Source organism: Orycteropus afer, unplaced genomic scaffold (assembly GCF_000298275.1).
Source record: "Orycteropus afer afer isolate SDZICR_OR568_19922 unplaced genomic scaffold, OryAfe1.0 scaffold00047, whole genome shotgun sequence".
NCBI classification, from domain to species: Eukaryota; Metazoa; Chordata; class Mammalia; order Tubulidentata; family Orycteropodidae; genus Orycteropus; species Orycteropus afer.
The window spans coordinates 330,700-356,951 of record NW_006921634.1 but is presented as its reverse complement, the minus strand read 5'-3'; the positions used below and the strand labels follow the sequence as shown (position 1 = coordinate 356,951).

At 36.9% G+C, this 26,252-nt stretch overlaps 1 protein-coding gene across 1 annotated transcript in view; it reads left to right on the top strand.

The window, feature by feature from the left end:
- NOX4 (NADPH oxidase 4) overlaps nucleotides 1-26,252 on the top strand; it is a 236,498-nt gene that overhangs the window by 152,930 nt on the left and 57,316 nt on the right. Inside the window, exon 12 of the mRNA XM_007938086.1 lies at nucleotides 4,071-4,131. Coding sequence (XP_007936277.1) covers nucleotides 4,071-4,131 — 61 coding nt within the window. The remainder of the gene's footprint in view (nucleotides 1-4,070; nucleotides 4,132-26,252) is intronic.

The window sequence follows — 26,252 nt, the reverse complement described above, 5'->3', positions numbered from 1 at the left end:
GAAGAAGTCCAAGCTGCACTGAAGGAATTGTTAAAAACAATTTCGGGAATTAATGGTATACCCACTGAGAAATTTCAGCAAATGGATGCAGTGCTGGAGGCACTCACTTGTTTACACCAAGCTACCTGGCCTACCCACTGCAAGAGATCCATATTTGTGCCCATTGCAAGAAAAAGTGACCATATAGAATGTGGAAATTATCGAACCATACCATTAATATCACACTCAAGTGAAATTTTACTGAAGATAATTCATAAATGGTTGCAGTAGTGCATTGACAGGCAACTGTCAGAAATTCAAATCAGTTTCAGAAGAGGACATCTAATAATGAGGGATATTATTGCTGATGTCAGATGGATCTTGGCTGGAAGCAAAGAATACCAGTAAGATGTTTACCTGTGTTTTACTAACTATGCAAAGACATTCAACTGTGTGGATCATGAAATTATGGATAACATTGCGAAGAACGGGAATTCTAGAACACTTAATTATGTTCATGAGGAACCTGTTGTATATAGATCAAGAGGCAGTCATTTGCAGAGAACAATGGGATATTGCATGGTATAAAATCAGGAAAGGTCTTCATCAGGGTTGTATTCTTTCACTATACTTATTCAGTCTGTAAGCTAAGCAAATAATCAGAGAAGCCAGATTATATGAAGAAGAACACAGCATCAGGACTGGAGGATGACTCATTAACAAACTGCAATATGCAGATGAATCAATCTTGCTTGCTGAAAGTAAAGAAGACTTGAAACATTTATTGATGAAGGTCAAAGACTGCAGTCGTTTGTGTGAATTACACCTCCACATGAAAAAAAAAAAAAATCCTCACAACTGGACCAATATCACAAGAGATGGAAAAAAGATTGAAGTTGTCAGAGATTTCATTTTACTTGGATCCACAATCAGTGCCTGTGGAAGCAGAAGTCTAGAAATCAGATAATGTATTGCACTGGACAAATCTGCTACAAAAGTTCCTTTAAAGTGTTAGAGAAAAGATGTCAGTTTGAAGAATAAGTTGTGCTGGCCAAAGCCATAGTATATTCATTTGCCTCATATGCATGTTTGTTTTGTTTCTTACGCATTTGAAAGCTGGACAATGAATAAGGAAGAGTGCAGAAGAATTAGGAATTATGGTATTGGCAAAGAATAGTGAAAATACCCTGGTGGTGTAGTGCCTAAGGCATTTGACTGCTAATCAGAAGACTGGCAGTTCAAACCCACCAGCCATTCCTCAGAGGAAGATTGGGCAATCTACTTCCATAGAGATACCACCTTAGAAACCCAACGAGGGATCTCTATGAGTTGGGATCATCTCAACAGCAATGAGTTTGAGACCAGAAGAATGAACAAATCTGTCTTGGAAGAAGTAGAGCCACTATGCTCCTTAGAAGTGAGAATGGCCATACTTTGTCTCATGTACTTTGGTCATGTTGTCAGAAGGGGCTGGTCCTTGGAGTAAAATATGCTTGGTAAGTAGAGGGTCAGCGAAAAAGGAGAATGCCCTAAACAAGATGGATTAATACAGTGGCTGCAATCATGGGCTCAAGCATAGCAAATATTGTAAAGATGGTGTAGAACCAGGCATTGTTTCATTCTGTTATACATAGGTCACTATGAGATGACTTGATGGCACCTAACAACAAGGGTAGAGTAATTGTTTTGAAATTCCATATTAGATTAATTCCAGTTGTGAACATCTATCAGATCATGTGCTTTTTAATTATAGTATCTTTCTTTTTATTTAGTGTTTTCCCTAACTTCCAAACTACTTTTCTTCTTTTATCAATGGGTTGCAAACATATCTGCATCTTCCTCATCCCTTGTTTCCTTTCCTCATAGTGTTCTTATGTGATCTACTATAGTTAGCCAACACAGGATATTAGACTTACTTTATATAACCCAGTCTGTAATAAGGGCCCCTCAAAAGCACTAGAATTTTCTTTATTTTGTAAATCTATCCTCCCCCTTGATTCATATTGTTGTAAACTGATTATACTCACGTTGAACACATAACTTCTTTCCTCTTACTCCATTTGATTTCTCATGCAACCGTCACCCATTTTCCATATAACCAAAAATCAAACTCATTGCCATTGAGTCAGATCCTACTCATAATGACCCCTCCTTTGGTTTCCGAGGCAGTATCACTACAGAAGTAGATTGCCCAGTCTTCCATCTGAGGAGTGGCTGGTGGGTTTGAGCTGCCAGCCTTCTGGTTAGCAGTCAAATGCCTTAGGCACTGTGCCATCAGAGTTCTGCCTTAGAAGAAACAGTGGCATGCAGTAGTTCAGGACTCAGACAGACTTGGATTGAAATTCTGATTTTTTTTTTAAACTAATTACATGTTCTTGGGCAAGTTAATATTTTTAAATCTAAATTACTCTTCTTATCTGTAAGAGACAACTTTATAGGGTTATTGTGAGATCTTGGAAATAAAGTATTTAGCATAGTCCTTGTCACATGATACTTGATAAATGTTGGATAATTGCAGGCTGATGGCTACTTATCCATAACCCTTGGGTTCAATTAGTTCCAGAATTCAGAATTTTACAGATTTTAAAAGGTGTGTTTATTTCAGATATTACTTAATATCCCCACTAGGATGTGAGACACTGTTTATTCTTAAACAAACTGATATTTCAATTGAAAATAACTATGAAAATCTAAAAAGTCATAGTTATTTTCAATTGAAATATCAGTTTATTTAAGAATAAACAGTGTCTCACATCCTACTGGGCGTATTAAGTAATATATGAAATAAATGCACAATTACTGGTCGGATGGAGTCTGGTGGGACCCCCAAGACTATGGCGCTGGGATATACATCGGGCCTGGAATAAAACTCATTCTCAAGGGCTGGCTTTCAGCCCAACAGTAAATAAGACTTACATCCAGAACACTCAACCCAGGGTGATGCACCCACCTACTCTACAGAGACACATCCCTTGGAGCAATTGGCCATGGGGCACCAGAGGGGCAACAGTCACATGGAGGAAAAGGTGGACAGACAGGAGTGCATAACTTAGAAGGGCACATGGATGGGGGATTCACTGGGAAGGGAGGGAAGGAGAGTGGATTAGGGTTGGGCATGGTAATTGAGGAGTGAAACCAAATGTACACGAACTGTTGAAGGTAAAAAAAGCTCTGCTCTGTAAATTTGCACCTAAAACACAATAAAAAGAAAAATGAAAGAAAGAAAATAACTATGAGTTTTTATGCAGAAATACTAGTCTCCATAATTAGCTTCCTGTTAATTTAGGTCAGATAGTGTCACCAAATTAATTAGGAAAAAAACTTTCATTTTACATATTTTTTTTTTGACATTTGGAAGTATTGATAAAGGACTGGGAATCTGGAAAACAACAAGACGTCTATATTTCCTTGTTGTGGATTAAAAATTATTCTTACATTTTGACTACCTGGGACTTTGTGTTTATTTGTTTTTAGATTTATTAAATATGGAAACACATACCACTCGGATAGTTTTTCTTATTTCAAGTTCCACAATTCACATCTATCCCTAAATACCCTCACCAGTTCTCTCTAGATTTCTTCTAAAATTGAAAGGAAGGAATGAATAGAACTATTTCAATCAGGAGCATATTTGCTGGACATGGAACATGAAGTTTCCATTTAATTTTTTTTTTTTTTCTTTTCTCTGGAATTAGTTAGGATGTGACAAGTCTAATTATACATAAAGACAATAAAATCATTAGTGTCCATTTCTTACTTTGGGTTAATTAAAAGCTCTGTTCTTTTAAATATTTTGACCCAAAACACATTTTAGCAAGATTTGTTAGTAGGCATAATATGCTAACAATTTTAGATTATATGCATAGTATTGTTTTGTATAAATACTATGGATTGTTAGAGAAATGTAAATTGTCTTAGTGACTGATAGGCATAGCTTTTCTTTCCACCAGTGAAGGCCTGTATAGATTTTCAGTCTGTTCCTTCCTATTTCTATGCATTTTAGAGCTATGAGAAAAGTAGTTATAATTGAATCATAGTCTAGTAATACATATTTATTATTCAGAATTGATTCTAGTGTTTATTTCTTTTAGTGCCCTACTGAAACCAAAGCAACGTTTGGGGTCCATCTTAAAATAGTAGGAGACTGGACAGGTATGTAGAACATAGTTTTAAGATACCTGTTTGAAAATTATATGCAATAGTATTAATATGTTTAGGTAGTATAACAACCAGCATATATAGAAGTATGTGTATATTTCAGGCTATTGTTTCTTTCTTTGTCTGCTTGTATAGTTCTGATATCCACATTTCTTTCTGTGAGACACATTGTTGGAATTGTAATATTCCAGGTATTGGTAGTTATTAATAACATTTTGCGCACTGTGATTTCACATTATAGATTCTGTTTAGCCAGATGTACTGGCAATAGAAGAAAACAGAAATGTGTTTATTAAATAAAATGATTTTTAAGTTAGTGGTTTGTTTTGGTTACTTCATGCTGCGCTAACAGAAATACCACAGGTGGATGGCTTTAACAAACAGGTGAAAGCCCCTCGACCTTGGGCTTCAACTCTGCCTCTTGCTTCTAGCCCACTGGAGCTAGAGATGTCTGTTCACTCAGGCAGCTGCCAGCTTCTGAGGCTAACAAGCCCAAGGTCAACAAATAAAATGACACAGCACCAATATTACCAAACAACATGGCAAGCCATTAGTTCAAATCCAGAGCCAGTCCAAGATTAGCAGGATACATGCCAGGCTACTAAATGAAGACTTGGCTTCATGCAGAGTCCAAGCATGCCACATCCCTAGGGCAGCTACTCAGCTGCTCCAGTAGATTCCACTATATAACTGATTACCAGTGTCATCATGGGGAATAACTACATCCAGCTGCTCAGCCACCAAAGAAAGGCCCAGCTAAATGGACACAGAACCTTAACTACCACAGGTGTGGTTTGATTCTCAAAATAATTGACAGCTGAGACTGATAGCACTCAATTATTCCAGCTCTTTCATCATCTTCTGTGTGGTGTATATCTTCGGAAAAATGGTCACTACTAATAGAATGTCTATTGGTGGTTTACCAATCTGTTCAATAAATACTTTAAATTATCTGAAAAACATATTACATTAAGAGTTCTGAGCAAAGAAATATCCATTCTTACATTTCCTTGATCCATCAGAGTGACTGACAAGTGAATGGTTAATAAAAGTTTGTTGGTTGGTAGATTAAGTTGGTTTGAAGGAAAAGATGTAGGTATAAATATGAATGCAAATGTAAATTGAAGGGTTTTGTAATTAAATGCTAAACAAGGACTTGGTTTGTAAAAGCTATAGCAAGTCTGAAAAAGGTAGACTCAATATACTCTAGGGCTGTGAAGGAAACTTTAGAGAGCATTTAAGCTGAACCTGAGACATTGGGCAAATGAAAATAAAAGTAGGCAGTTTAAAATGAAATGTACAGCATTGCCAAAAATCAGAGCAGATAGTGATTGAAGAATATTTATGGAGTGTGAGTCAGTCTAGCAGAAGCAAAAAGTTTCTTTTGGAAAGTAGTACGGGAATCAGTTGAGATCAGCCGAGGAAGGGCAATGAATGCCTTGAAAAGATACTTAGATTAGGAAAACCTATAGACTTCAGAGAATGGTGGAAGGACTTGGAGCGACATGATAAAAAAAGTGCTGTTAAATTGCTAATTGATAGATTACAGACAAAGAGAACTTGTAGGTGCTTGAAGGCAGAGGGAAGAGTCAGTGAGTAGAGAAGGCTAAGATGGAAACAGATCTGGAAGAAATGGATTTGTGAGCAAATAGTGAGAATTTGACAATGGAAAGAAGGACTCAATTTCTGTGACAAACTGGGAAGGATAAGATGTTAGATAGCAAGCAGAAGAGATTTTGGAAAGAGGAGGAGGGTAGTTGAAGGAGCTTGTATCATATAATTTAAAAAGAAAGCAAACTTTGAATAGAGTTTATATTTTGACTATGGAGAGGGTAAACTGCTTGGAATTGAAACTTAAAGAAAATACGTAATATGGGATTTGGTGGGCAAGAAACTAAATCAAAAGATCTTTGAACAGTAATGACCTATTTGTAGTTGAGGAAAACCAGCCTTAAACAGACATTGGTCATGTGGTATTATTCAAAATGGATATTGGGAGTTAATTGTTAGGAAAATAGTTGGTGTATATTCTGGTTACCTAGTACCACTCTGACAAGAATATACCACAAATGGGATGGCCTTAACAAACAGGGGTTTATTCTCTTACAGTTTGGAGGCTTTAAGTCCAAGTTCAAAGTGCCAAGCCCTAGGGGCTGGGTAAAAGCCCCTCAGCCTTGGGCTTCAGCTCTGCCTCCAGCTTCCAGTCCACTGAAGCTAGAGGCTTTTCTTCACTCAGACAGCTGCTGGCTGCTGAGGCTGCCAAGCCCAAGGTTGACAAGTAAAAAGGCAGGTGCTGATATTACCAAATCACCTGGCTAACTGACTGAAAGAGATTCATATTTGTACCCATTCCAAAAAAAGGTGATCCCACAGAATGTGGAACTTATCAAATAATATTGATATCACACACAAGTAAAATCTTACTGAAGATAATTCAAAAATGATTGCAGCAGTATATTGACAGACAGCTTCTAGAAATGCTAGTTGGATTCAGAAGAGAACATGGAATGAGGGATATCATTGCTGATGTCAGATGGATCGTGGCTCAAAGTAAAGAATACCAGAAAGATGTTTACTTGTGTTTTATTGACTATGCAAAGGCATTTGATTATGTGGATCATAACAAATTGTAGATGACATTGAGAAGAATGAGAATTCCAGAACACTTTATTGTACTCATGAGAAATCTGTACATAATCAGAAGGCTGTCATTCAAACAGAGCAAGGGGATATTGCATGGTTTAAAATCAGAAAGGGAGTGTGTCAGGGTTGTGTCCTTTCGCCATACTTTCTCTGTATGCTGAGCAAATAATCTGAGAAGCTGGATTATATGAAGAAGAATGTGGCATCAGGACTGGAGGAAGGCTCATTAACAACCTGAGATATGCAGGTGACACAGTTTTGCTTGCTAAAAGTAAGGATGGCTTGAAGCACTTACTGATGAAGATTAAAGACTACAGTCTGCAGTATGGATTACACCTCATTATAAAGAAAACAACAATCCTCACAACTGGACCAATGAGCAGCATCATGATAAATGGAGAAAAGATTAAAGTTGTCAAAGACTTCATATTGCTTGGTTCTACAATCCACGCCAATGGAAGCAGCAGTCAAGACATCAAAAGATGTATTGCATTGGGCAAATCTGCTACAAAAGGCCTCTTTAAAGTGCTGAATAACAAAGATATCTCCTTGAAGACTAAGATGTGCCTAACCCAAGCCATGGTATTTTCAATCACTTCATATGCATGTGAGAGCTGGACAATTAATAAGGAAGACTGAAGAAGAGTTGATACTTTTGAGTTGTGGTGTTGGCAGAGAATGCTGAAAGTACTGTGGACTGCTAAAAGAACTAACAAATTTTTCCTGGAATAAGTGCAGCAAGAATGCTACTTGGAAGTGACAATGGCCAGACTTCACCTCACCTACTTTGGTCATGTTGTCAGAAGGGACCATTCTCTGGAGAAGGAAGTCGTGCTTGGTAAAATGGAGGGTCAACAAAAGAGGGGAAGGCCCTCAACAAGATGCATTGACACAGTGGCTGCAGCAATGGGCTCAGGTATAGTAGAGATCATGAGGTTAGCACAAGACTGGACAGTGTTTTGTTCTGTTGTACATAAGGTCACTATGAGTCGGAGATGAGTCAATGGCACATAACAACAACAACAAATTTGCCTTCACCTGGAAAGGAATGAACCAACTCCTACCCAGCACAGACTCCTCATCATAGTCACCTTCACTTGCTGCATGTGCAGCTTTTAAATCGTTAAATGGCTTCCAAACCTTTCTTGCACTAAAACCAAAACAAAGCCAAACTCATTGCCATCAAATTGATTCCAACTTATAGTGACACCTATTGGGTTTCCAAGGCTGTAAATCTTTATGGAAGCAGACTGCCTCATTGGTCTTCTGCAGAGTGAGTGGTGGGTTCAAACCACTGACCTTTTGGTTAGAAGCCAGATTACTTACTATACCACCAGAGATCCTTTTTTGCACTAAAAAGTAGGCTAAATGAGAACCACATGCACCTGTTCCAACTTACCTACAAATTCTTAAAGATAAGGGAACAGATTTTACTCATAACCTGAGGACTAGTTGAATGTACTGTGTGGTCAGGAAGGTAAATGTCACTTTACCAACTCAGCCTACTCTTAATGGACTAAATATTTTTTTAAAAAAAGTAAAAAAGACAAGAGTTTCGTGCCATAGTCATTACCACAAGGAACATTTTAATTTACTCATTTTCTTGACTTGCTAAGCACTTTGTAAAGGAAGCTAAATGGATGAAGTTCCTGTTCTTTAAATAAATTAGAATTTTAAAGCAGAATTTTAACTTGATGGATAGTAATGATGTAGATTGAGTTCTTAGGGTCATACCAATAAACACACCAAAGACATTACATTTATAAGACCAAAGGAAAGTATTTATCTTTTGTGGATTCAAAAAACAAGTAAGGGAGTTGTGGAAATGGTGTCTAGTGTAAATGCTGCTGGTTTTATTATTATTTTTGAACAAAGTGGGGAGTTGGTGGGATTTCATAAACAGATATCAATGGAATAGAAAACTGAACTTTTCCGAGAAATGAAATTTTGAGAAAATTTGTAGGTGCCATTTAGATAATGGACACAGAATGCTAAGGAACACTGCACATACACATGGCTAGGGCACATAAAGGGCAATGGTGCTCAGTGATAGAATCCTCGACTTCTGTGTGGTGACCCTGGTTCATTTCCTGGCCAGTGCACCTCAAGCACAGCCAGCACTCATTGTCACTGCAGGGTTGCGTGTTGCTGTGTTGCTGAACAGGTTTCAGCTGAGCTTCCAGACTAAGAAGATGGGCCTGGTGATCTACTTCCAAATATTAACCAGGGAAACCCCTATAGATCACAATGGTCTCATCCATTTGTGCAGTGGTGCACCAAGAATCAGAGGCAGGCTCAATGATAGGTAACAAGAACAACAACAGAGTATAAGAGGTACAAAAATAAATGAAAAGTTGAGGTTGTCTGCTTCAGTGTAATGAAGAGCTTAAAAATAGAAGGTGATCTTGCTTTTTGTTGATATCATTTAGAGAAACTAGTAAAATGTTTTAGGGGTACAGCTATTAGTATAATTAGGAGTAAGTGAAAAGAGAGATGATACATATAGAAATTTTAGTATATTTATATGTTTCAGTAACAATACCTAGTAAAAAGCCATGCCTCCAGTTGGAGAAATGAAGAAGACACATTGAAGAGTTGGACTGTTAATCAGGAGTAGTCAAGACATTTATCTTCCTTTCTTTCTTCAATTCCTTGTCGATTACTGTGTAGTAGTAGTCTTCTGACTTTCTACTTTCATAGTGATAGTGAAAATCTTTTGTTAATGCTGGAATGGAGTACTGCTTAGTGGTAGCTTGGGATCTTGTATCTACTCTGGTTAAAATAGTACTCAACATTCCAGATTTTCCAAGTTGGCAGTTTAGCATAGAGGAAAAGGCAACAGAAATTAGAATGTAATGGCCCAGGATCAAGGAGCTCTGGTGGCATACTGCCTAAGGCATTTGACTGCTAACCAGAAGACTGGCAGTTCAAACCCACCAGCCACTCCTTGGAAGGAAGGTTGGGTCGCTATGAGTTGAATCTGACTCCACGACAGTGAGTTTGGCTTTTTTTTTTTTTTTTTTGGTTTGGCCCAGGATCAAGTTCTAAACCCAATAGAAATAGGAATCTTTTTACTTTACTAATTTTTTGTTTGTTTGTTTGTTTAGGTATGAGAATGAGTTTAAATGAGCAAGTATTCCTACATTTGCTGCATTTTTTTCCCACAGAGAAGGAAAAAAGGACATTTTCAAAATAATCTTTTTAAACGAAATCCTTAATTGTATTTATTATATATTATATTTATTTGTTTGTTCATTTAGCTAAGAAACAATATTGAAACACTTTTCCTAAGTCTATCAAAGGACTTTGATTGGTGTTTGTTACTATCTTTCTCAAATTAAAAAAATTAATATTATGAAGAAAATAATTAATATAATTTCAATGAAAAATAAGAATTGAACAATATGAAGAAAGTAAAATTTTCTTAAGAAATAGAAAAATTTAGAGAGACATGATGTGTTTTTAGATACAAAGGACTGGGCAGTGTTCCGTTCTCATTGTACATAAGGTCACTATGAGTTGGAGATGACTCGATGGCACATAACAATAACAACAATTCATTCTTTCCAAAATAAACTATAAACTTAATTTCAATCAAAATAAAAAATAATAGTAGAGTTCATTTGCAAAAACATAAGAAAAGAATTGAAAATGTGTAACAGGATAGGACTTGCACTACTGAAACATGTTATAAAGAGAAATAAATGTTACAGACAAGCTAAGAACTTATTTTGTTAAATAATTTGTCTGAGAAAATAAAGTTATTAAGTGAATGAGCTGGGATTTGAATGCAGGTTCATCTTACTCTAAAATATGTGACTGTTGTTTGGGTATTTTTTGTTAATATTTCCATATTTATTTGTCCATGATTATTCTTTATTGTAGGAAAAGATATATAATAATTGCCATTTTAACTATTTTCAAGTGTATAATCCAGTGAAGTTAGTCACATTCACCATGTTGTGCATCTATCACCAGTATCCATATGCAAATGTTTTCATAGCCCTAAATAGAAGCTCTGATAGTGTAGTGCCTAAGGCACTTGACTGCTAACCAGAAGGCTGGCGATTCAAACCCACCAGCCACTCCTTAGAAGGAAGATGGGGCAATCTACTTCCGTAGTGATATTGCCTTGGAAACCCAAGGAGGGTTTGCTATGAGTCGGTTCCGACTCAATGGCACATAACAACAACAACAACAAATAAAAACTCAGTATACTTTAAGTACTAACTCCTCCCCGCTTTCCTCTCCCTGAGCCCCTGGTAATGACTATGAAACTTTTTCTCTATGTATTTGCCTGTTCTAGATATTTCATATATGTGGGATCATACAATGTTTGTCCTTTCTTATCTGACTTATTTTGCTCAGCATAATATGTTCCAGGTTCATCCATGTTTGTAGCATGTATTAGAACTCCATTTTTCTTTATGATCAAGTAATATTATATTCTATTTAAATACCACATTTTTTTTATCCATTTATCTGTGATGGACAACTAGGTTGTGTCCACTTTTTGGCTATTATGAATAGTGTTGCTGGGAACATTGGCATTCATGTTTCTGAGTCCCTGTACACAGCATGCCTTATTTTACTACCCATGCTGCCTCTTACGGAATTCAGATACCCTGCTACTGTACTCTACTGTTATACTGGAATAACAATAAGAAGAAATAAATCAACAGAGTGAAATAGCCTACAAACAGACCCTTGCATAAATGAAAATATGGTTAAATTGGCAAAATATGTATTATATGGTAATTAAATCAGTATGAAGTGTTAGTTTGTAAATAGTCAAAGCAATTAGTTGGCACTTAACCGTTGGGAAAAAACAGATAAAGGTTAAAGACTTTGACATTAAAAAATCAATCTCTTAAAAATATCAGAAGAAAATGGAAATTAATGGTCACCAATCTCTGGATGTGGAAGGCCATTTTATCCTGGAAGAATTCACTGAGAAAAAATAGAAGTACATTAAAAATTAAAAACTTATGTCAAAAATAAAAGGGAATTAAACAGAAAAAAGCCAGTAATATCCTTAATATATAGAGTTCCTTCAATTCAATAAGAAATAATAAACTGTTAAAAAGGAAATCATAATAGTAATAAAATAAATGTTAATTGAAATAACTGCATTACTATGTTTCAGCTATCAAATTAACACAGATTTTCTCTGCTGATAATTTTTATTGCTGCTGAAGATTTAAAATATTGACTGTTTAGTCTCTAGCATATATACTTAAAGTTCTTTTAGAGAATGCAACTTAATCTGCTTTCAGAAGTCAAAAAATTCATGTGGAAGTGGTAAGATATATTAGAGCTGGAACAGAGCTATGAAGCAGGAACTTTTTAGGCAGAGAAGGCAGGGAAGGGCACTCTCAGGAAACAGGCCTGACTGTGAGACTCAGAGTGTAAAAGAGGTGATGTGATTGGGGAACTACCACTACCACTCACTGCCATTGAGTCAATTCTGACTCATAGCGACCCCCGTAGGGTTTCTGAGGCTGTAAATATTTACAGAAGTAGACTGCCCCATTCTCCTTCCGCGGAGCGTCTGGTGGGTTTAGATGATGTTAATGCAGGTGAACTTAGAATTCATAGTAGTAATTATCAAGAGATAAAGCTGTAGAGATATGCAGGAGCAAGAGTTATTTTTTTTTCTTTAGGAATTTTGAACTTCAAGACAAAGTAATTGTATTTTACCCTATATTCCCAAGTGTCTTTGAGAATTCCTACTCAGGTGCCTATACTCTTAATCATTGTACTGTCGTGTCTCCTCATTAACTACAAATTCAGTTGTAGTTTAATGAAAATAAAGATCGTTATTGATTGGCATAACTGGGGAAAGCATCTTTAAGGAAAGGCAACCAAAGCTGGCCCTTCAATCTTGGACAGGGTTTAGTTAAGGGAAGGAAAACTAGTCCTGGCGCTGGAAAAAGCATATGCAAAAGAAAATCAGAGGGGTCAAGCAAGGAAAATGCAGTCTTTGTCCAAGGAAACAACTTAACAAAGGACGTGAATTCATATATTAGTTTGTTGTTCATCTTTGATCCACATAATCCATAGGCTTTGTCTTTAGCCAGGATGCTTTCTATTCAAGAACAGAGGAAACCTACTGCCATAGTTGATTTTGGTAGGCTTCAAAGGACCATATATTCACTGCAGTATTATAGTTTTGCAAGAGATTTCAGGTTAGAACTTCATAATAATATAAAAGAAAACCTAGTTTCTTTGGTTTTGAATAAAATTGCCTGTTCCTTCTTGAATATGCACCCAGGGAGGGCATTCAGAGTTTGTGCAGAAAGCAGGAACTGAATTAGTATCAAACCGAGCCTTGATCACTTTGAGGTTTTTCCTTTGTTGAGTGCTGGCTGACATTGTTAAAAATTGCATTTGCTGTGACAAATGAAAATACAACATTTTTCTTAGAAGGTGGATTCTGCAAAGCTTAGTAACAATAATGTATTTATCCAAAAATGATTCTGCTACTTGCTTTCACTTGCCTTGAATCTCTGTTTTTTTCTCCCCATCAATTTTTTGTTATAGTTTGGCCTTGGTGGCAATAAAAGAGAATTTGTATTTTAAAGGAAAGTCAGTTATAGGCATTGATTCATTGATGTATTTAGAGGCCAAGAAGTGTGTTTGCAGATTTTTCAAACAATTCTTTTGATATTTTTGAATAGTATGTTTTAAAAGTATGATCCAGAATTGTATCACAGGAATAGACTTTTATCATTATGCTTCCTCTGGACATAGAAGGATACATTAAATACTTTTCCTTTGTGTAAATAGTCTACTGCATTGTTTACCTTCAGACCTTACAGTGTTTAAAAGAATCAGGTGTTAAGGCATGTAGATGGTATATGACTCTGCAGTATTTTTCTTTTCTTATGTAATCTTGAGACAAGAAGAAAGTAAAGGGAGGGGGGATGAGATAGAGGGAGTGCAGTATTTTCTCTCCACAGGTTGAGGCAGTATGATCCAGCAAAAACAATGCTGTTTTTTGAAGAAGTGTATTTTTATGTTCATTTTTGTTTTTTTCTCTTTGCTTCTCACTAGCCATATGACCTTGGGCCCATCAGCCAGCATTTCTGGTTTTTAATTTCTCACCTAAACATGCTATGTTGAAGGAATTGTTTTCTCATTTCTCAGCTCACTGCAAATGTAAAATTTTATAACTCTTTTCAGAGAAATAGAATTTGAAATATGGATAATTTAACTGACCATGGGCGCTCTGGTGGCATGGTGCCTAAGGCATTTGACTGCTAACCAGAAGGCTGACTGTTCAAACCCAACAGCCACTCCTTAGAAGGAACATTGAGCAGTCTATTTCCATAGTGATACGGCCTTGGAAGCCCAAGGAGGTGTCGCTGTGAGTCAGATACGACTTGGCAGTGACTTTGGTTTGGTTTTAACTCACCATAAAATGGGAATGATAATAGATTAATTTTCATTTTGTTGAGAAAACTTCATAGGAATATTGTAGAGGTTACATTACAAGTGTACCCACTGCCTTTGAGTTGATTCAGATTCATAACAACTCCCGTTGGGTTCCCAAGGCTATGCATCTTTGCAGAACTAGGTTGCCTCATCTTCCTCCCATGGAGCAGCTGGTGGGCTTAAACCACCTACTTTCTTGTTTGCAGCCAAATGCCTTATACCCACTGTACCACTAGAGCTTCCTATATTCCAAGGACAGTGTTTTATTTGTTTTTTTAAAATAGTGCTTTTTCCCCCCCATTACAGTTTTATTCATATATTACCTCTGGTTGTATCTACATTGTGCTGTGTGTTGCCATCACCAAAATTAGATGTATAGACTTTTGTTTTGTTTTGTTTTCCTTTTCTAAGATAAGAATAGCACTTATTTTTTTTATGTTCCTTTGACTTTAGTCTTAATTTTTGTAGAGAAGGGTGGTTTTATATAAGCAGAGCATGCAACTGATTTTTACCCCCTAGAATTACAGGCCGTTTCCATTTCAGTTTTATCAACAGAAAATTTAACTGTTTTCATAATAAGAAATCATTCCTGCTCTAGAGTAGTAAATTTATACTACTCTATAAATTTACTACTTTGTAATAGTGGTAGATTTATCTTGTGTAGTAAAATTTGAATGCCTTTGATATTGCTTTGAAAGCAGTATTTTAAATAGCAACTATTGTTACTCAACACTCAGTTACCATGGCAATAAAGAGCATTCACTTGATTTAAACAAACTTTTCAGAAAAAGAAAATTTGTACTCTATATGTCTCTGCTTGGTACTCTAAATCTTCCCTCTATCTCTCATTTTTTGAAGTAATTTGTTTTCTAATATTAGTGTGCATATTTCTTTTCCATAGTAAAATAAAATACCACGTTTTGACAAACCATTCATTTCTTTGACTCCCATTGAGAAAAGCTCTTCTTTCTCTCTTTAAGTAACTTTGTAATTACATTCTAAATCCTTTTTGAAGTAGCTGTAATGACATTCTAATTCTTTTGCTGTATGGGCATCCCCTGGTGATAAACAAGCCTGCCCTTGAAGATAAGAATTTGTTTTATTCATAGTGTGACAAGTAAGAGGTACACAATAAATGTTTGTTGAGTGAGTGAATAAATGAATAAAATATTATTTAATTGAGAAAATTCCTTCTGTTCAAAATGTCACTTTTACTTCCAATTCTAAATTCTCCACAATTAGAGATTATTGAGATGTAGGAAATAGAGCAAGAATTCTAAGCAAACATAATTCACCTCAGCTGGGGGATCATAGGACCTCTTTTGTTGTTGCTTTTAAGTAAAACTTCCATGAAGCTTTTGTGGGTCATTTATAAGATTATTGAGGCAAAAATGGTTATATTCTCCTGGACCTGAAGAATATGCATACAGCATATATATGTTGTTGTTGTTGTTATGTGCCGTCGAGTCGGCCCCGACTCATAGCGACCCCTCCTTGGGTTTACGAGGCAGGATCACTACGGAAGTAGGATTGCCCAACCTTCCTTCCGAGGAGTGGCTGGTGGGTTTGAACCGCCAGCCTTCTGGTGAGCAGTCAAATGCTTTTAGCCACTATGCTACCAGAGCTCCCACAGCGTATATATATATATATATAGAACACCTAACTTGGTGCCTGACTTTTAGTACATGATCAATAAATGCTTACTGAAAAAATAATGTTTATATACATATATCTATATGTATATATTTAAATAGGAGCTCTGGTAACATAATGGCTAAAGCACTTGACTGCTAACCAGAAGGTCAGAGAAATAGAATTTGAAATATGGATAATTTAACTGACCATGGGCGCTCTGGTGGCATGGTGCCTAAAGCACTTGACTGCTAACCAGAAGGTTAGTGGTTCAAACCCACCAGCCACTCCTCGAAAGGAAGGTTGGGCAATCTTACTTCCGTAGTGATACTGCCTCGGAAACCCAAGGAGAGGTCGCTATGAGTCGGGGCCGACTCGACGGCACATAACAACAACAACAACAACAACATATATTTAAATAATATTAATAACTAGTTGTCATAGAGTTGGTACCATACTAATGTGTATGTTTAACATACATAGAGTTGTCATACTCTATGACAATCCAGTGTGTGTCAGAACAGAAGTGTGCCCCATAGGGTTTTCAATGACAGATTTTCTGGAAGTAGATCACTAGGTCTTTCTTCCCAGGCACCTTTATGTGGACTCAAAACTTCCAACCTTTCTGTTAGCAGCAAAGCACATTGACCATTTACATAACTGAGGGACATGTATTTAAATAGTACTTCCTAAACACTGTAGGAAAGAATTAATGTTATACCTTCTCTTTTACAAAGCATGTGTGTGTGTTTCTGCATTAATACTGTGTCTTCCTCAGAAAGTGTCAGAGTGGACAGTAGTACAAATGCTATAATGTAGGAAGTGTGGTTAACAACTATCCTTGAAGATATAGTCATGTACAATAGTGTACATCCACACCCTACTATTACTCTGTTTGAAAAATTATTATTTTTAGATGTTGTTGTTGTTGTTATATGCCGTCGAGTCGGCCCTGACTCATAGCGACCCCTCCTTGGGTTTCTGAGGCAGTATTACTACGGAAGTAGGATTGCCCAGCCTTCCTTCCGAGGAGTGGCTGGTGGGTTTGAACCGCCAGCCTTCTTTCTGGTTAGCAGTCAAGTGCCTTAGACACTATGCTCCCAGAGCTCCTTATTTTTAGATAGGTACTATTAAAAGTTAAAACAAAATATGCTATAGAGTATATTAAAAGAGAATGTCTTTTTTTCCCCCTTTAATTTCAAATTGTTTACTCTTCGATGTATATGCTGATAGACTTCACAGATACATTGTAGTTGAAGTTATCCAATGCCTTAGAAAGATTGGAATGCTGTGGCCAATTTATTGTTTGAACCCTGGTAACACAACAGTTTAGTACTCTTCCTTCTGCAGAGTGGCTGGTGGGTTTGAACGGCCAACCTTCTAGTTAACAGTCAAATGCCTTAGGCACTATGCCACCAGAGCTCCATAAAGATTACAGCCTTGGAAACCCTGTAGGCAATTCTACTCTGTACTATAGGGTTGCTGTGAGTCAGAATCAACTCAGCAGCATTGGGTTAGATTTTAGTTGATCACTGCCCTATATACAGGCATACTTTGTATTATTGCACTTACCTTTATTGCACTTTGCAGATATTGCATTTTTATAAATTGAAGGTTGTAGTATCCTTGTGTTGAGCAAGTCTATTGCATCATTTTTTCCAACAGCATGTGCTTACTTCATGTTTTTGTGTCCCATTTTCATAATTTTCACATTATTTCAAACTCTTTTATAATGCTTCGCACACATATTGGATGATGGCATAGTGTAGACATGACTTTTATATGCACTGGGAAACCAAAAACTTTGTACGATTTCTGTAATTGCTATGTTTGCTTTATTGCAGTGGTCTGAAAATGAACCTGCAGTAACTCTGAAGTATGTATGTAATTTCCCAGGGAGACTGTCACCAAGATTTTTAGAAATATATTATTGGCGAGCATTCCATAATACTTGAAAGACTCTGTGGTGGCTGTTTGCAGGCCAAGAATGACAGTGAGAGAGGCTCCATTGAATTGGGCTCATTGGACTTTGTGCAGATGATGCTTTCCCAGAAAGGCAGGGGTCAAGTGGTAGCACTTAACTTACAGAGTCAAGGTGGTGATGATTACCATAATGAGAGCATGGCCAGAACAGTAATCAGAATAGTTTGATTGATAGAGTTATTGGATGTTGACTGGCTGACCATAGTGTCTAGTACTAAAATGGATGGATGACTCAGTGAAGTCTTTCTTGACTTATGTAAATGAAAACTCTGGGATTAATGATCAAAGGCATGACCTGAATCATCTCAATAGATAGGTCCAGCCATTCATCCAATATCCTGTCTGAAGCCAATTTCTAGATTCTGAGCTCATTTAACGATGATATGGCTAGATCCCCTTGAGTAACTACCCTTCTGCATGTTAGAAATTAAACTGCAAAATGATTCCTTTATCCTTTCTCAAAGGGACCTGCAACCATTTGCCCATGGGACTGTGACTGTGCATTGGAGGAAGGGAAATATCCAACTTTTGAGACTGAACATTGTCTTTAAGCTAATGCTGTTTTGGGGAACAAAACATGGCTATAGTAACACTAGGGGCTTATGAATGACTAATAGAGTTTTGGCTTGAGTTTCATAGGTCTTTGAATTTACCTTAAGGTTCCCCATCCCCCTCAATTCTAGAATGCATGTTTTGAATAAACGTACTCATCAATCCTCTCATCTATACAATATCCCCTCTCTTTTTTATTTTTGTGTGTATGTGTATGTTGTTGTTGTTATTAAGTGCCATCAAATCATTTCTGTGTGCAAACCTATGTACAATGGAAGGAAACATTGGCCAGTCCTGTACCGTCCTCACAATTATTGCTATGCTTGAGCCCATTGCTGTCGCCCCTGTGTCAGTCCATCTCATTGAGGGTCTTCCCCTTTTCACTGACCCTCTACTTTACCAAGCATGATGTCCTTCTCCAGGGACTGGTCTCTCCTGACAACATGACCAAAGTACAAGAGACAAAGTTTTGCCATCCTCGCTTCTAAGGAGCATTCTGGCTGTACTTCTTCCAAAACAGATTTGTTTGTTTGTCTGGCAGTCCACAGTATATTCAATAATCTTCACCAACACTGTAAATCAAATGTATCAAATCTTTTGCGGTCTTCCTTATTCAGTGTCCAGCTTTTGCATACATATGAGGTAATTGAAAATACCATGGCTTGGGTCAGGTTCACCTTAGTCTACAAAGTGACAATTTGCTTCATATATATATATATATATATATATATATATATATATATATTTTAATTTACTCTTGATGTTTCATACTTTCAGGTGGAAAAGAGATTTTTTTAAAAGCTATGCTTCATTTTATTGCTAATCTTAAATTTACTTCTTCTTCTATACCATTATTTTTCTTTAACTTCAATAATTAGACTCCATTTTTCATATTTGTATAAAAGTTGTTAAAATGTGTGTGTTCACAGATTTCACGTCCATCAGGTACTCCACAAACCAGAACGTGGATTTTACCAGCTTAGTTTCTTCCCTTCAATTCACCTTCTAAAGAAAGGAGTGTTTTGGGGAACTATTCCTGTTTTAGTGATACACATTCAAGAGGATGAGTGGAAAATGGCTAAATAGAGAATTAAGAAGGACTTTCATTAAAAGGGATTGAGTTTCATTTAAAAAAGCAAACCAAAACATAGAATTGAGGATAAAGACAAGGATAGGAGAAAAGAGGATAAATGAAGCAGTTACCCCTCTGTCCTAAATTGAAATCTGGGTAAAAAAACTACTTTCCCAAGAGAATGTTGAGATAGACAATCCATGAAAGAAAGAGTGTTGGTATAGTTTAAAATGTTTGTGAAAACTGGAATGTACTCTGTCCTCCCTTCTGTTCATCTTCCCATCCATTAATGTTTTTTGAGCATGCCTGGAAAATAGATTTGCTTTCTTTTTTTTAAATTTTGATGAGTAGCTAACCTTTAACTTGACATTATGCATAGAAAGTAGGCCATCTGGACCCTGGCTACATTTAAGTTACATATATTCTTCATGATATTGGCTGTCTATTTTACCTTCCATGTATAGATGTGTTAAATTGTCATTGTTGGATGTGGTTTGCATAAAATAATGAATAATTTTTGAAGTAGATGCTGATCCGTCAGCAGCAGATTTGCTGACTCTTGTGAAGTCATTTTGCCTTCCAGGTGGATAACAAATGTTGACAGACATTTTATTCAAGTTACATGTTCATCATCAACTTTCTTGAAAAGAAAATATAATTTAATATTTACTTCTTTATTAAGCATAAACTTTTTTTTTTTTTTTAGCTTATTGCTGTTGAAATGGTTTATTTCACCTTATAACAAGTGACAAAACCACTGTAACAAGAGTGTTCAGGCAACTATTTGGGGCAGACTATATAACCTCTAATTATATACATATTTCATATCAACTTAAATCGTAATTTTCTATGTTTCCACTCATCCCACCACCCAAAGGCCTGATGACTTTGTGGTTCAGCACAGAGCATGAAACAAGTGGCTAGTAGAGCAAATGACCAGCAGAGAAACCTGCTTATTTTTCCTATCATCACCATAGACTGGATGGTGTTACTTGTCTTAAGCACCTATGTCTGAGAGTGCTACATTCTGAAAATGAGCATTTGTGGTAGTTAAGTTGTGTGTTAACTTGGCTGGGCCGTGGGTCTGGATGGCTGGGAAGCTGGATTTAATTATTCCCCATGTTCAGATTGTCATCACCTCCATGGTGGAGTCTGCTGTGAGAAGCTAAGCAGCTGCCTTGGGTGTGTGGCTGGCTTCCAGGACATAAGGAGAAGCTTTGCAAAAAGTCTCGAGCTTTTGGCACATCTGGATCCTGCGTTTGGCCAAGTCTTCATCTCAGTGGCCTGCCATGTTGCCTGCCAATCTTAGGACTGTTCTAGACTTACTATGTTTGCCTGTTAATTTGGGGGCTGTGCCATTTTACCTATCGATTTTGGGTTCGTCAGCCTCAGCAGCTAGCAGCTCAAGTGGGCCTGGAACAGGAGGCAGAGCTGAAGCTGAACGGAATGTTGAGGGTCCTTCATCCAGCTCCTAGAGCTGGTACTTTGAAGTCAGACTTCTAGCCTCCTAAACTGTAAGAGAATAAATAAATCCCTGTTTTTTAAAGTCACCCACTGTGGTTTTTCTTTTACAGCAGCACTAGAGAACCAGAACAGCACTTACACTTGCAAGAAGGTTAGTTATATGACATCTGAAAAGGTCTGCAAAGTGACAGATGTATTATGGCTGATCGTTATTCTGACTTAACCACATACATGTGCGTCAAATTGTAGAGGAGACCACAGCAGAAACTAAGGTCAAAGCACAGGTCTATTAAGCCCATCTGTGAGACTATTGCAGAAGCTCTGAAGTACAAAGTAGAGGCCTCTCAAGCCCATCTGCTGCAGCTGGAGTTCTCCAGAAGCTGGAATGAGGAAAGAATTTGTGAATGTAAAATGCTTATTCGGGATCAGCACCTGATAAAAGAATAGGAATGAGGTGAGATTGGGCAGAGGCAGAAGCTGAACAGCCATGTGTGCCCTACAAAGCCTCGACCAAAGCAGTGAGGAATGCTGCAGCCAAAGTGTAGGGCTGTGTAGGATTGAATTACTTCTGCCTTGTTCACTCATGAGATGTAAGCCGTTCTGGGAAAGGCATTAATTCTGCCAAATGGCTGTCTGCAATTGAGGCAGATTCTGATAAAATTGAGAGCTTGAAGTTGCTTGCTGACTGCCCTCTCTGCACCTGGGCAACAAGTCCTTCCGTGAAGGAAGATTTGGAGTATGCTTCTGTATATTAAGGAGCCCTGGTGATGCAGTGGGTAAAGCGTTTGGCTGCCCACTTAAAGGTTGGTAGTTTGAACCCACCTGCTGCCCCAGAGGAGAAGGATGTGGCAGTCTGCTTCTGTAACACACTTGTAAACTCTATGGGACAGTTCTCCTTTATCCTTTAGTGTTACTATGAGTTGGAATCAACTTGACAGCAGTGGATTGGGTTTGGTTTGAGGTGATGCAACAGTTAAGTCAGCTGCTAACTCAAAAATGTTGTTGGTTTGAGTTCACATCATAACATGGATGAAAGGCCTGGCAATCTACTTCTGAAAAATCAGCCCTTGAAAGCCTTACAGAGTAGTTCTGCTCTGACACACATGGGATCTATAGGTCAGAATTGACTCCATGGCATTTTTTTTTCTCTGTATCAACCACTCCATCCTCAGCTTGTTTAACTAGTGATGTTTAATTAAAAAATTATATATGGGATGAATACTAAATGGGGTCAGGAAACCAGGACAACATGTGAAAACTAGAGTTGCCTCAGGCAATTCAAGACTAATACTCACCCTTCCTATCATTGATTTTGGCTAAATTCCCTTTTCCTAAGCATATATTCTTTAAGAAACTTAAGGTTGAAAGGTGGCTTAAAAATCACTGAACTCATTTGAGTCATTTGTCAGTTGAGAAAGGAATTAAGAATAGAAGCGGAAATAGGTCAAGGACTCAGGCTTTCTGACAACCAATTCAATGTCTTTTCTGTTATAATCTGTTGCTTTCAAATACTGGAAACTCTATGACTAAATAAATATATGTCCTTTTATCATGTATACTTGCTTATAGAACTTCTTGTGTTATGAAATAATCCTGTCTCTATGGCAAAAGAAATGTGAAACACCAATATACATAATGGTATAACCATCTGGCTCATTTTTTTTTTTTTTTTTAAACTAAGTTGTAGTATGAAGAAATGTCTAATTCCTTGCAGCATTTATTCTGTAACATCCAATATTATGTTAAATTTATACCAACCTTTCTTATTAAGATTAAGTCTTTAATAGAGCTTAAGGATTTATTTTAGCACTTTTTTGAAAAAAAAAAAAACGGTTAAGTAAGTGTAATATGAGCATTAAGAGAATGAAGGGAAGTTTATATCAGTAAAAATGCAAAGGACTTCGTTCCAGCTTTTTGTTTTGGGGAGAGCAATATTGTAACTCTTTAAGGATGTTTTATCTGATTTTATATCTTTGCCTATGAGAATCTAATATTAAAATTAGTTAAAATACTCATTTTTCATAGTAGAGACTATGGGGAGGAGGGATTGCCAGAAAGTAATGATTTGGAGTTGGTAATACTTTGACAGTATCCCTCCAGTAGATAATAGCACTTCCATGGGTTGTGGTTGAAGCCACTAGTTAGCTGGCTGTGATCATGTTCTTAGATGCATGTCATTTATGTTAGAAAAGAATAGCATTTTTCAGCATCGCTTTTATTTACCCTTTTCCTTTAATTTCTTTTCTTTCTGTTTGTTTCCCTCTCCTCTGTCTGTCTGTCCGTGTCTCTCTCTGTCTTCCTCTCCCCTTCCTTCCGTCCCTCCCTCCCTCTCTCCCTTCCTTCTTTCTGTTCTGTTTTCTTTTTGTAGTTCTAGGGAGAAATTTTTATTTTTTTCTAATTCCAGGAATATTTTTGTATGTTGCTTTTATTATGCATATTCTTATTGAATTTGGTATATTTTGAATATTTGGGAGAATTACAGACTGGCTATGGGAGCTCTGGTAGCATAGTGGCTAAGGCACTTGACTGCTCACCAGATGGCTGGCGGTTCAAACCCATCAGCCACTCCTCGGAAGGAAGGTTGGGCAATCCTACTTTCCGTAGTGATACTGCCTCGGAAACCCAAGGAGGGGTCGCTATGAGTCAGGGCTGACTTGACGGCACATAACAACAACAACAACAACATTTTCCAAAAAGGTAAAAATAAAGAAACTGCATTGTAGTAAATTACAAAAAAAGCTTGAACTATAACTAGAAAGAGGATTTTATTTTTCTCATCTTTATTTTTAAATAACTGAGCATATTGTCTCATGTTTATTAGAGAACTCAAATTAATGTTATTGTTTTCAGTATGTCATGCAGATCTGGTAGTCTCAGAATCTTTATGTTTATTGAATGGGAGAAGGGAAGAGTGGGTGAAAATCCACAAAAGGTTGAGTTAATTAAGAGGTATCTCCAACTGGTAGAAAATCATATTCCAACTTTATCACATCATTAGCCAGCTCATCACAATGTCGCATTGCAGAAAATCCTTTGGTTCTTTTCAGTAACTTTAATTAAATTGTCCTAAGAAACCATGTGAAAAGATGGAGCTCTGGTATTTGGATAACTAGACCAGTTACTTAAGAAATATTAACCAGCTTAAAAGTTCTGCATGTGAGTCTGTGTCTACTGAAGAAGCACACAATCATCTGGTTTGATATTTTGCTGAAAAATAAAAGAGGTAGCATTTAAAAATTTGTGTTCCATAACAAAGGAAATACCAATTTGCTGTTGTTATTTTTCACAGCATAAGATAAGGAATGGGATGCTACTTAAATAGTTGGGTAGCACATACAGTTTGCTCTTGGCTACTAGACTAAAGGTGGATGATTCAAAAGCGCCTGGCAGTACCAAAGAAGAAAGGCCTGGCCATCTGCCTCCATAAATATTATGGCCAAAAACTCTAGAGGAGTTCTATTATGTTACAGATAGAACTGTCATGAGTTGGAATCTACCAAGGGGTCACAGGTTTAAGTAGAAATCTATAGACAAAAGAAGGACTAAAACATTATGCAATTTTCCATTTGCTTGGATTTTTCTAAGGATACATGTGGTAATTAAGGTTATATGTCAGTGTGGCTGGGCCTGGTTTTGAGTGGCTTGGCATCTGGTTGTAGTGATTCCCCATGATGAGACCAGTAATCAGTTCCATGGTGGACTCTGCTTTGAGCAACTGAGTAGCTGCCTTACGGATATGCTCTACTTCCAGCATATAAGAAGATGCTTTGAGAAAGGTTTCTGACCTTTTTGGCACACTTGGACCCTGCACGTAGCTGAGTCTTCAGCAACCTGCCATATTCCTTACTAATCTTGAGACTGTGCCATTGTACTTGTCAACCATGAGTTTATCAGCCTCAGCAGCCAGCAGCTGCTTGAGTTAAGAGAAGCCCCCAGCTTCAGTCCCCCAGCTTCAGTGGGCTGGGAGCAAGAGGCAGAATTGAAGCCCAAGGTCAAGGGGCCTTCATCCAGCCCCTAGAGCTGGCAATTTGAACTTGGTCTTCTAGCCTCTAAACTGTAAGAGAATAAATCTCTGTTTGTTAAAGCTATACATTTGTGGTACATACATCTGTTATAGCCGTGCTGGATAATGAAAACAATACATTGTGTTTATTTTTTATTCCCTAAAGAAAAAATAATCAGTATACTTTTATATAGTGAAGTTAATTATTCACATTTATGAATATAAAGATAAAAATGGAAGCTTAATGAGGACATGATTTTAAAGTTCTCTGTATATTTTTTTGTGTTTATGTGAACTTTTTTTTTTTTTTTACAGTAATGATAACTTTGTATTCTCTGCCTTTATGATATTGCAGTTCTGGTTAAAGGATGCTCCAAATGTAGGAGCATTAATGATAGATTTCTTCTTAGTTTGGGTAGCCTTATAAGTGTTGTAAGTGAATTATTTTATGCTGCATTTGCTGATTTTTTAAAATCTTATGGCTATGAAAAGATTTTCTTCCACTTTTACAATTAATTGTCTTTTGTGATTTTATAACCAGGGCAAAATCTATCACTTAGACATTGATGCATTATGTAATGATTATATTAAGATTTCTGATTATTGTTTGCTTTTAAACAAGTTTATTCAGTAAAACTTCAATTTATACTTTCAGTACCAATGAATATCATACCCAATACACATGTGTGATCAAAAAGTTCTTTACTTGATATGTAAAGTTATTGTTTGCTATTGGGTTTTGGTTTTATTTTTCAAGACCATTACTAGAAATAGGCCTAAATAGGAAAAAAAATTGAAAAAGTAAAAACGCTGCAAATTACTAATGCCTGATGGGATATTACATATGCTGGGAATAAGACTGAAAAGCAAGGGCCATGTACTAATAGAAGAATTTACTAGGCATTCTATTGGGAAAATATTCACCCTGCTTATTAAAATTAATGCCAGTCAATAATATGATTTCATTTTTTAAAAAATATGAGCTCAAATTAAAGACTAAAGATAAGTAAAGGAGAAAAGTAATTAATGCTATTTGACCTGTGGACTCCAGAGTACTATGGCCTACTGTCATCATTGGACTCTTGAAGGCCCTCATTCATTTACTCATTTATAATACTATAAATAATACCTATGAAACATCAACAAGTACTTATACTTTTTGCTTCTCTCCTATTTCATTCCTAACCCCTAAAGTTATATGTTATGTTATGTTATGTGCCGTCGAGTCAGACTCGATTCATAGAGACCCTTCCTTGGGTTTCTGAGGCAGTATCACTACGGAAGTAGATTGCCCCATCTTCCTTCTGAGGAGTGGCTGGTGGGTTTGAA